The sequence below is a fragment of the Chelon labrosus genome (assembly GCF_963514085.1).
Source record: "Chelon labrosus genome assembly, chromosome: 1".
In the NCBI taxonomy this organism is placed as follows: domain Eukaryota; kingdom Metazoa; phylum Chordata; class Actinopteri; order Mugiliformes; family Mugilidae; genus Chelon; species Chelon labrosus.
Window position 1 is genome coordinate 30,156,677 of NC_140337.1, and position 11,849 is coordinate 30,168,525.

The 11,849-nt window shown below is 38.6% G+C and overlaps 1 protein-coding gene across 1 annotated transcript; it reads right to left on the reverse strand.

The window, feature by feature from the left end:
* Positions 1 to 97: 97 nt before the first annotated feature.
* Positions 98 to 11,510, reverse strand: LOC311485897 (uncharacterized protein). Its single transcript, XM_084541579.1, has 7 exons — positions 11,470 to 11,510; positions 10,462 to 10,512; positions 10,301 to 10,370; positions 5,295 to 5,630; positions 4,956 to 5,213; positions 4,754 to 4,876; positions 98 to 3,561 (listed from the first exon to the last, which is right to left on the reverse strand). The coding sequence occupies exons 2-7, from the start codon at positions 10,468 to 10,470 to the stop codon at positions 2,318 to 2,320; spliced, it is 2,040 nt and encodes a 679-aa protein (XP_084397705.1). The 5' UTR covers positions 10,471 to 10,512; positions 11,470 to 11,510; the 3' UTR covers positions 98 to 2,317.
* Positions 11,511 to 11,849: the final 339 nt, after the last annotated feature.

The following is an 11,849-nucleotide window of genomic DNA, read 5'->3' on the forward strand; positions in this document are numbered from 1 at the left end:
TCATTGTGCAGAATAGAACAATGAATAAAACTTCAAAATAGTTTACTACAAAAGGTGCATAGGAGTCAGATGAGAAACAAACAGAACTTGGGAAAGTCAAAGTCAAAGTCAAAGTCAGCTTTATTGTCGATTCTTCACATGTTCCAGACATACAAAGCAATCGAAATTACGTTCCCCTCCATCCCACGGTGAAGACAAGACATGTAGTTAAAAACTAGCCTAGAGTTAAACATAACTAAAAAAAGATAGCTAAAAAAGATAAATACAATAAATAGACATTTGAATAAGTTCTGCGGATGAATTCACAAGCTGTTGGCAAAGACCGCAAAACTGAGAGAGTGAACTAAAGTTACAAAGTTTAAAAGAGTGCGAAGCAAACGTGCAAAGAGCTTGACACAAGAAATGAAGAAGGGCAAAGAAGAGCGCGAAGAAGAGCACGAAAGAGAAACAAAGCCTCCTGCTGGTTTTATTTGTCAGTTATCCAGGGCATGTTTTGGGTCGGATTTCCAAATTTTCGTGCTGAAAGGCTATAGTCTTTGTCTAAAGATTTTCTTTTACCTGATTTTCTTAAACAATTTTATATTAACTAAATTAGTCGTTCCATCATTCACCATGGTTCATTAGCAGTGCTTTTGCCTATACAGAAACATAAGACATAAGACATAAGACGTTTATTTAATCCCACGTGTGGGAAATTTCCTTGTTCCAGTAGCACAGAATTTGGCAAAAATATATATACAGAAGACAGTGACAACTTTGACAGGGCACAAAAAAACACAAATACAAAAATTAAAAAAAATATATATCAAAAATATACAAAAAACATTCAACATTGTTCAACATTATAAGATAACATATCTGAATGACAAAATCAATAACTTCTAAGCATCAGTGAATTAATGACGTTAGGTGCAGAAGATATTTTACTAAGGTTATGCTTTCTATGATAACAATAGATTTCAATAGATTCTGAACATTTTCATTAGAACTGATGCTACTTGGATTAGATGTTTTCCAGAAACCCTACAAGTGCAGTTGCTTCAGTTTCATTGTTGTCACAATAAAGACAAAAAGAAGCAGAAGATGAATCATAACCTTTAATGATGTTTTTTTTGTTTTTTTTGAAAAAAAAAAAAGCTGCACTCAAAGTTGGGATTGATAAGAATAAAATTTTAACTTTATATGAAGTGCTGTCAAGTTCTGCTATTCTCATAGCATGTAAACATCATCCACAGATGCACCTTGGGTCAGTTACATTGCGTTTAAGTGTGCTATATAAATAAACGTGACTTGACTTGACTTGACTTGACACAGTTCATAGAGACAGTTCAAGTCTAAATTAATGGATGGATTTGGTTTGTTCTGAAGCTGGATGATTAACTCTAATCCTTCACAAACAACAATGTAAACAGCAGATAAAAAGACATTTGACTGATTATAGACACATCACATAAAGACCAGGGAAGACCTGTGAATGTATCAATAAATGTTAAATGTTATTAAAGTCATTTTAAACAGTCGTCCAACTCTTTCCCTATCCATTGAGTGGTGGTTCTCATTAGGTGGACGCTGATTTGTTTATTGATTATTTCAACTTTGTCCTTTGTCTTTATTTTCTTAATTGTCAGTATCGATCTTCTCTCCCTCTTGCTGGAGCTCCTTCCTGTTCAGACCTTGCGTTAAGAAGCTTCCAGGGTTCTGTTCTAATCTGAGCTTTGTCTCTAAAATAACCAACGTCAGGGAAAGAATTTCCATTTGCAGATGATGTCCTCCTTTATATTTCTGTTAATCTAACTGGTGCAACCTCCGCTCTGTCACTTTTATGCAATAATTTTTAGTGGTTACTGATATTTTTCTTCTAATTTTGTAAATTTAAACCAACAAGGGGGCAATTAAAATCCTTTGTAATGTTTTTAGTGAGTGAGAGAGACTTTCCATCTTGTTCCAAAATCTGGATCATGTCTCCAAGTCAACAATCAGCTGTTGATGGTTCTGATCCAGCGGTAGGTAGAGATCCATTAGAGACAGCAGCTGGTACAATCTTCTACTGACCACATGATGGCGCTGCCTTTTTATAGATAGACAAACTGAGATCAGATCTCAAGTGCTGGCTGGGGAAGCATGTGGAGACACATTTTAATTAAGACCAGGTGTCAGCACAGGTACTTAAAAATGGATCAGATTGACCAGGACAGATGTTAATGTGAGGACTAAACGGAGCCTCTGAGCTGCTGTGTTTGCTTTTCCATAGCCGCATCCACATCTGATCAGCTGTGTTGTTATTTGTAGTTGCTGCTTTGTCTTTATTTAGCTGTCATCAATCTCCCCCAATCAGTCTCTGATCTGCTTGTTGTCTGTGTCTATCCATCAATCCGTGATCTGGTTCGTGTTCATGAGTTTCTTCTACAGGTGGAGTCTGACCGTTTGTCAGTTTCGTTTCATTTTCTTTGTTGTTCTTGTGGAGACCGTTTGTTGCCTCCCCTCCTTCGTTGCCCGGTTGTCCTCCATCCGACACACTCTGACCAGAATCAGTCTTTCCGTGAATCGTTTGCTCGTCTTTTCTTCCGCCTTCATCATTATTGAGCTGTTTTTGGTGTTCTTCTCTTGCTGAATGTTGTGTTTTTTCACTTTTAATTTTAATCTCTTCCTTATTCGGACCCACTGTTTTCTTATCATTCTTTGCTTCTACTTCCTCTTTAGGAGTTTTCTCTTCTTCTGTTTGTTCTTCCTTTGTTTCTTCTGGACTTGCTGGTTCATTGTGTGAAGAATTTAATTCATCTTCTCCTTCAGCTTTCTGTGGACCTGGAGATTCATCAGTTTTATTTTTGATCTCAACTCTTGTGCTGTCCTCATCTTCCAGTGCCTCTCCTCCTGTGGGATCATGTGTCTTCTCCTCAGTTGAACCTTTTTTTTCCTGATTTGTCGTTTGTCCTTCTTCTTTATTTTCTTCCTTGTCCTTATCATTCTTTGTCTCTACTCCTTTGACGTCTTGCTGCTGTTGTCCATCCATACTCTGCCCTGGTTTTCTTGGCTCCTCGTGTGCATCTTCTTGTCTTTCTTGTCCATGATTTGAATAAACCGTTTCAGGTTCTCTTTCAGTGTCCTCTTGTTTTCCATCCATTGTTCTTAACGGTGCTTGTTCTCCATATCCTTTGTCCTCATTCTGATCAGGCTGCTCTCGGCATGTTCCTTTGTCTGATGGACCTGGAGTTTCTGTGTCCCTTTTCTCTTTGTTGTCCATGTCAACCATCGTCTCTCCTCCTTTCTTCTCCTGATTTTGTCCACTCTCCATCACAAACAGACTTTCAGTTCCTGCAGACCGCTCCTCAGTGTGTTCTCCTCTGTTGGTGGGAATATTATCTGTCTTTAAAGGCGTTTCCTTCACTTTATGGCACAAAAGTTCTGTCTCTGCACCGGAACATTCACATTGTTCTTCTACTTCGTTCTGAGTTGTCATTTGTTCTGCTTTGACTTCATCTCCTTTGTTCATCAGAGATTGATTTTCTGGATCTGTACTCTGATTGATGCTATTCTGATGTGGTTTGTTGTCATTCTTGGTCTCTGTGTGCAAATTCAGAAGACAGCATTTTCATTAACATGAATTATCGCTTGCTGCACCAAAGATGTGCAAATGACTGGGCAGACACGAGCAGTAATTATCGACCTCATCCATAGAACAACAGCCTACTGAAAACAACAACTACTGTTCTAATCACAAGTAATTGTAATGTAAAGTTTAGAATGATAATTAAAAAACACCAGTATGAGATGAAATGACCTCTCCACCAAAAATCAAACCAACAGGTGTAAATGATTGTTAGTAGTCCAACCCAGTCACATCCACTGTACTAAATCATTAAAATGAATGGATGTTTCAAATTATGTCTCTTTGCTGATGACCAAATTATATTAACACATCTAAATAAACTCGAAAACAAAATCCTAATTTAGGATTTGTAACAAAATAGTTAATCAGGTTATTCCTAGCCCTATAACACTAAGTGTATCATATTTGATACTTGAGTTTCTGAGACTTCTACTGATCAATACTTCCTTGAAAAAGCTGTTGTAAACACTACCATTACCATTTAAAGCTGGCCCTCTGCCCCTTGATAGATTTATCAATGCTCTGCAGTCAGTAACTTTTGGCAGTTATTTCCAAGATGGCCTCTTTCATGGACTGCAGCTTTTTGCAGGTAAATCTTTGGTTATGTTAAGAATATAATTTATGTTGTTACTGATATTTAAGATGAATACTTACTTTACTGAAGTGAACACTTCATACTTTAAACATTATGTTATAGTAAAATCATGTCGAAAGGTTTTGTCAAAGAAAACACAGATGGTGTAATTATTTGGTATTTTTTTTGTCCTTTTTATGTAATTAAAAAGTGTGTGATTATTTAAAAGATTACAATGTATCCTCAAAATATGCACTAATTTATTCCATATTCGCTCACACAATTTATTAAATTATTCATATAATATATATTTACCAATTCAGAGAAGAAAACTCATAATATATCTTTGTCTAATGAAGGATGTAAACTGTTTTTGTTTTCTCCCCTATCCCAAGTCATACCAAAAATACCTGAGGTATCAAATATGACACAAAAGAAAACTCATATGTTGATAAGGTCATAATTTTTTTTGGTTTAAAGGTCCTATAAACACTTTTACAGTTTTACCACAATTCCATATGTTAGGCTTGTAGACGACTGAAGTTCCTCATTATATAATGGCTTTGACTTACTGGTTTTGGTCTGTCTCCACTTCCACCCAAGAAAGCCGACCACAAGGATGAAGTGGAGGCCAACGATCAAACCGATGATGGTAGAAGTAGTAGTTGAACGAGATGACTCCAGGAAGAAATCACCTGAAACACCAAACAACATTACATTTGGAATAACAGGTCTTCAACTCTTGCATGTTATAAATAAAGACGTCATCTCAACCTGGGACGATGATCTGTTCCTCTCTGTGCTGGTTGTTCTGTTGGACTCTACAGGTGAAGATGTTGCAGCGTCTCTTGTCCACAGTCACTCTGCTGCTGACAGTATAGAGGTCATCAGGACCTCTGACTGTCTCTGGAGGTCCAGCAGAGAGCAGGTTTCCCTCAGAGTCCAGCCACAACAGCTCAGGCTCTGGATACCAGCCTTTGGATTCACACTCCAGCACTCCAATACTTGCTTTAGTTATTTTAATGACAGCAACTGGTGATTGAAGAAAAGAGAGAATGATGAAGCTTATGTTATATAACTCTATCAACTCCTAGATCTGGTTTGTCCACTTACCCACAGCAAGCTGAACAGTCGTATCTGTGTTTAATCCTGGGATGTAGCACTTGTATGTTCCCTGATCAGACAGCCTCACTTTGGAGAGACTCAGTGAAGCGTCTCCCTGTTTCAGTCCACTGACGGGCACTGATGTTCTTTCCTTGTAGAATGGGTTCTGATCGAGCAGGTGGTCTTTTCTGGACCGCATCATGTGGACAAGCCTGGGATCCAAGTCGGGCCTCGACCACTCCACCATCCGGTCCGTAGCATCCGCGGCAGGTTTGACATGGCATGGCAATGAGATGTTACCACCGACCGCTGCCTGCACGTACGGACCAGTCGTCTCAGACTCACCTGAGGAAGAAACACATCACCTTCTACATTTAGAGTAAGAATGGAGGTACAGATTCTTGATTAATTTATTTATTTTTTTATTATCCAGGACCATGAATGTCTGCACAAAATTAGACCTTAACCTGTCTAAAAGCTGTTGTGATATTTCACCAAAACCAAAAATTATGAAATGACAAGTCCTTAAACATTATCCTCTTGGGACCTCTTGGGTTTGCACAATATTTGATCTCAGTCAGTTGAGCTAGTTGTTGATTTAAAAATAAATAAAAATCACGGTGGGATCACAGCAAAAGTCAGCAAAGTCCTTAAATTTTACCCTCTAGGGACCATGAATGTCATAAAACAGTATATTTCATTACATCTATAGGTTGTTGAGATATTTCATAAAATATATATCAACAGTGGCACTACATTAAATGTCATAGAATCAACCAATTTAAACCAAATGTAGCCTCAGGAAACCATCTCAATTTGTCAAAAAGTTGTTGATATTTCACCCAAAAACGAACAACGTTATGTGACCTCAATAGAAAATTTACAGAATCTGACAAAGTCCTTAAAATTTGTAAAATCTGGGTGCCGCGAATGTCTGCACAAGATTTGACCTCAGTACATCAAAAAGGTGGGAAGATATTTCTCAAAAACATATCAGCCTCACAGTGGCACTAGACTAAAAGTCATAGACTCAACAAAGTCACTGAATGTATCCTCTGGGGACCATGAATTCTGCATAAAATTTGATCTCAATTGCTCAAAATCTTGTTGGAAGAGTTAATTAAAAACAAAACAGCAACAACAACATTTCATCTGTGCCATAGTCGTTGGACTAAAAAAGTAGCTGAAATGGGGATCAAAACAAAAATCTGCCTTAAAGTCCTTAAACTTCATACTCTGGAGACCATGAATGCGTGCACAAACATTTGATCTCAAAACATCAAAAAGTTGTGAAGATATTTCACAAAAAATTGTGAACCTCACAGTGGCACTAGACTAAAAGGACTCCTGTAAGAAGGAGGGGTTGATTGTGCATTCACGTGAATAACAACTGGTGTACTAATAGGATTACTGCGAACCACTGCTATCATGACCTAGAAGGCTTGTCAATCCTCTGCAGACTATTTTATCTCCCGCGTGAGATATCTTGTGATAATTGCTGCTGTTTATATACTCCCCAGCGCGAATGTTAGCGCTGCTCTCTCCCACCTGCTAACCATGCTAAATGAACAACAACAGATTCACCCAGAGAGGGTTCACATCATTGCAGGGGACTGGCATGTTTAAGAACTGTGCTACAAAGATTTGTGCAATGTGTGAACTGTGTTGTTTCTGCTTATTGTATTTTGTTAAGTTCTTGTTTTTTTCATGGTCATGGTTTAGTATTTAGTTTTTCTGTTTTATTTCCTGTTTTATTTTGTTATGTTCTGGATTTCCTGTTTGTGTTACTCCATGTCTTTTTTCCTTTTGATTAGGTCATTGGTTTTACCTTGTCTTGTTTCTCGATTTGCTTCAACTGTGTCTCGTCACCACTCTGTTTGTCGTATGTATGTATATATAGCCCTGCCTTCCCCTTTGTTCCTTGTTGTGTCATACTGTTTGTTTGCCATGTTTGTGTTTCACGTCATAGATTTTCATGCCACGTTGTAGTTAGTGATGGGCAATCCAGGCTTTGTTGAAGCCTCGACACGTGATTCACGCGTTACTCGAAGCTTCAGTGACACAGTGCTCTATTAGGACATCTAGCGGAGAATAAAATGTAGTGCAATGGAGACGTGTCTTACTGGTTCATGCTTGTATGGGACTTGATTTGCCATGCGCATTCCTATTCGACTATATGACATGGATATGTGGTTTAAAGTTGATTATAAGAAAATTATATACATATAACAATAAAATAAATAAAAAACAACCAATGGGAATAGAACCCTTGCTTCACTAACAAAAGACTGGTGATTTCACAGTGTACCACTAGCCCCATTAGTGCGGCACTATTGTCGTTGGACCATTTTGATTACGTCACTACTACACTCTATGAACCTTCGCTAATTTGCACTAATGTTTATGTTTCAGCGCTTACATCAACTATTTTCTTTTGCTCTTGGTATCATGGTTTAGTAGTGTTAGAGAATATTTGTACTGAATGCAACAGTGTCAAACCAAATCTCTCTTGACTCAGTCATTATTTGCTTCGAAGACTCATCTCGTCTCTCCTGAAGAGCCAAGACAACCAAACCAGTGACAGGTTTCTGAATGAAGCAGTGAAATGGTTCACACGTCACAAAACACGTGATTTGTCTGAACCAAAACTATACACGCACTTCTGACTATATATCTATATCTTATCTGTATCTCTTTCTCTCTATCTTATCTATATGTAACGCTATTTAGGACTATCTATGTAACTATGTCTATCTTTCAGTCTAGTGTTATCTAACTATGTAGCTAATTTATCTATTTCTCTCTGGATCTTATGATCTATCTCCACAAAATACGCAACTAACTCCAACTACAGCAACGAACCAACCTACTCTGCAAAGAAACATTCAAATGAGCACCACTAAATAGGGATAGGATATCCGGGATATCCCTGAACACACTCGATCCTGCCAAGCGATTCACATGACAAACCGAACCCCTCAGGTGATTCGTTTGCCGCTGAAGCACTTGAACTGCTTCGAATGTCACTGAAGTGCTTCAAACGTCACTAGTCACGTGACCGAACCACGCCTCGGCACAGTGGTTCGATACAATTGCTTCATGAGCTACCGCGCATGTGTCAGAGCCTCGGGTGTCAGAGGGCCATCACTAGTTTTGATAGTGTTTTGGATTTTTGTTTTTTAGTTCTTGGATTTTCTGCGACCTCGGCAGTGCTTTTGGTTTTGTTAGCTTTGTCTTTTTTTTGTTAATTAAAAACCTTTTTTGCCTACTCCAGCCTCTCAAGTCCTGCATTTGGGTCCTAAATCTCCATTCCCCGACACCCGTCTTACCCAGCAGACTTTATTGCTTTTGACGAGGAGGACAAAAGGCAAGATATTGTGAATTATTTGGAACAAAGACTGGGGTACGGACTGTGGCTCATGCCCAAGTTGTTGCCTGTGTTTTTTGGGCACACGTTTGGCCATGGGGGCTCCGACAGGGAGGATGGGTCCTCGTGGAGGTCTGCTGACCGGCAGCCTCTGGAGTCCTGCACTGCTGGCCACTTGGTAGCGTCTCCCTGATTTTAAATTCTTTTCTAGATTTTAATGGGAGCCTAAACTCTGATCCAGTCCAATAACTGATCACTGTGATCTCACCTGAAGCGCATTGTTTTCTCTTCATTGTTCTGGTAATCTGCTAGAAGACATGTGATACAGGTAACTGGTCAACAGGTGGCAGAGTAGGACTAATTCTTCTTGTTGCACTCTTACCTCCCTCCTCACTCCTTCCTTCACTACCTGCACTGGTCATAACAGCAATGAATCATCCAGTCAGTTTGTCTAAAACTTCCTCTCTCTTACTGTCACATGCTTTTAGGTTCCTGGGACAATCTGCAGAGGCTAGTGGCATTTACTCTGCTTTGCGTATTTTCTTTTATTTCCTTCATGTTTGTGTTATGTTAATGGGAGAAGAACATTAACATAACACAAAGAACCATCCAAAGACCAACAGTAGAACTCAGGGCTATGTATAATAGTGAAAATAAGAGCATTTCCACATGTACAATGTGAACAGGAAAAAAAGGCTTCAGTTTGCTAGGGAGCATAAAGATTGGACTCTGGAGCAAGGGAAGAAGGTCATGTGGTCTGATGAGTCCAGATTTACCCTGTTCCAGAGTGATGGGGGCATCAGGTTAAGAAGAGAGGCAGATGAAGTGATGCAACCATCATGCCTAGTGTCTACTGTCCAAGCCTGTGGGGGCAGTGCTATGATCTGGGGTTGCTGCAGTTGCTCAGGTCTAGGTTCAGCAACATTATGTGTCCAAAGAATGAGGTCAGCTGACTACCTGAATATACTGAATGACCAGGTTATTCCATCAATGGATCATATTCCAAGATGACAATGCCAGGATTCATGGGGCTCAGATTGTGAAAGAGTGGTTCAGGGAGCATGAGACATCATTTTCACACATGGATTGGCCACCACAGAGTCCAGACCTTAACCCCATTGAGAATCTTTGGGATGTGCTGGAGAAGGCTTTGTGCAGTGGTCAGACTCTCCCATCATCAATACAAGATCTTGGTGAGAAATGAATGTAACACTGGATGGAAGTAAATCTGGTGACATTGGAGAAGTTTACTGAAGCAATGCCACTCCTCTAAATTATAATTTAAATCTAAACCAGCAGAACCTTCGATTACTTCAACAAAGCACAAAGTTAAATATCAACTTCCCTCAAATACAAAATACATTCCTGCATTTATCCTTTTTGGCTCATCTTCCAAACATACCACAGCACACATTCTGACTTTCATTTTAATCAATGAGCTCACAGTCATAAGACACACTGAGAGACTGTGCATTTCCCTGAAGGAAATGCACAGTCTCTCACCTCTCTTCAACAGAAAATGTTGCATTTATCTGAGACGACAGAATATAGTGTGTATATTAATGTATATTCTGTTTTACTGAGGGCATAGTAAGGATTTTACAGTGTAAATTGTAATCTGTCTGGAGTGTATGTGAGGATACGTTACCTCCATTGAAGAGTGTCAGTAGAAGTATGATGTGTAAAATCAGTGGAGGGTCACGGCTCTGTCTGTCCGGCTGATAATGATTCAAATAAAATAAACCAGATAATAAATTTACAAGACAACTACTTGATTTAAAGCAACAAAAGTCTACTTTGATTTCTTACCTCAGGCATGTTTCGTGTCTCAGCATGCCGCCTCCTTGTATGCTGCAAAACCTGTTGAAACATGAGGTGTTGTGTGTTTTTAGTTTCCTGAAACGCCGGTCGTTCAGGTGTGATTCTTCACACCTGAATGAATAAAATTAATAGATTCAGTTTAGACACGTCGGCCTTTCAGTGGCACTTCAAACTGTCTCAAGATCCCAGAAACTGCAACCTCCAGAGCTGCACTAAGACGACGCTGGCAAGGAAAAGCTTAAACTCATGAGGGGACGCGTCTAAAATCTGATTAAGGGATATATGTGCAGCATCTAAACATGATGCAAGAGCACAAGATATAGTTGATCCATGTTACACAAGAGATTGATGAAGAATAAAAAAGACGTAGAATATTCATTGTAAACACATTTAGTGGTCATACAGAGCGCCCATAAAGTTACTGTTATAGTGATAAACTAAAAGAATGGATATTGAAACTGCTAGTATATATTATGAATGTCAGAATTGTCACTTGTACATATGCAAATCTTGCATATTTTGTGCTTATACTAATATTTTTATTTTGTTTTTATTTTGATCATGAAGGAAAGTCTGAAGGAAACTCACATGTAAGCCTGAACTTTGAGAGAGAAATTATATATAAGCAGGGCTCTCAAGTTTTTTTTTTTTTTTTTTTTTTTTTTTTTTTGAGGTGCCAGACAAATAAATAGTTTTCTTTACGACTTTCAGCACAAAAAAAGACAATTAGAAAAAATACATTTGGTCAAAACGGGCCCCTTGAACAGCACTGGTCATTGTCTGCATTCATTAACTCCTGTGTTCAGACAGCACAAGGGTGTGTGTACATTTACATGGCAGTTAAAAACAGATACTCAATTAATTTAAACCTTCTTAAATATCCTCATCTAACCATAACCCTCCAAAGTTGTTTAAATAAATGATCTATAAAGCAAATATCTTGCATAGTTCCTCGACTTTAATAAGCAGCTACTATAATAAAAATTAAGTGATTACCTGATCGCGGGCTTTCACTTCCAGCTCTCCTTGGTGTGTGCATGCATTTGTGGAATGCGTGATTGCGGTGCTGTTATTTAACCTGACAACAAGAAATACTATTTTCTGATTGGCTGATAGCTCGCTGATTCAGGCAGAGTGGTATGCCTTCGCCTCATTCTCGCTTATTCGTAGATTACTAATCTATTTTAGATTTAGATAGCGAGTTTTATCACTTTTCAGCATGAGAAATGTCATGTGTGGCATGTGAACTTGTTGAAATGAGCCCTGCTGTATAATTCTATAAATTCTCTGAGATACAAGGGTTAGGGTTAGGATTAGGCCTCTCAGAGCTTTATATGTAAGGAGAAATTATTTTCTAGATTATAATGGGAGCCTAA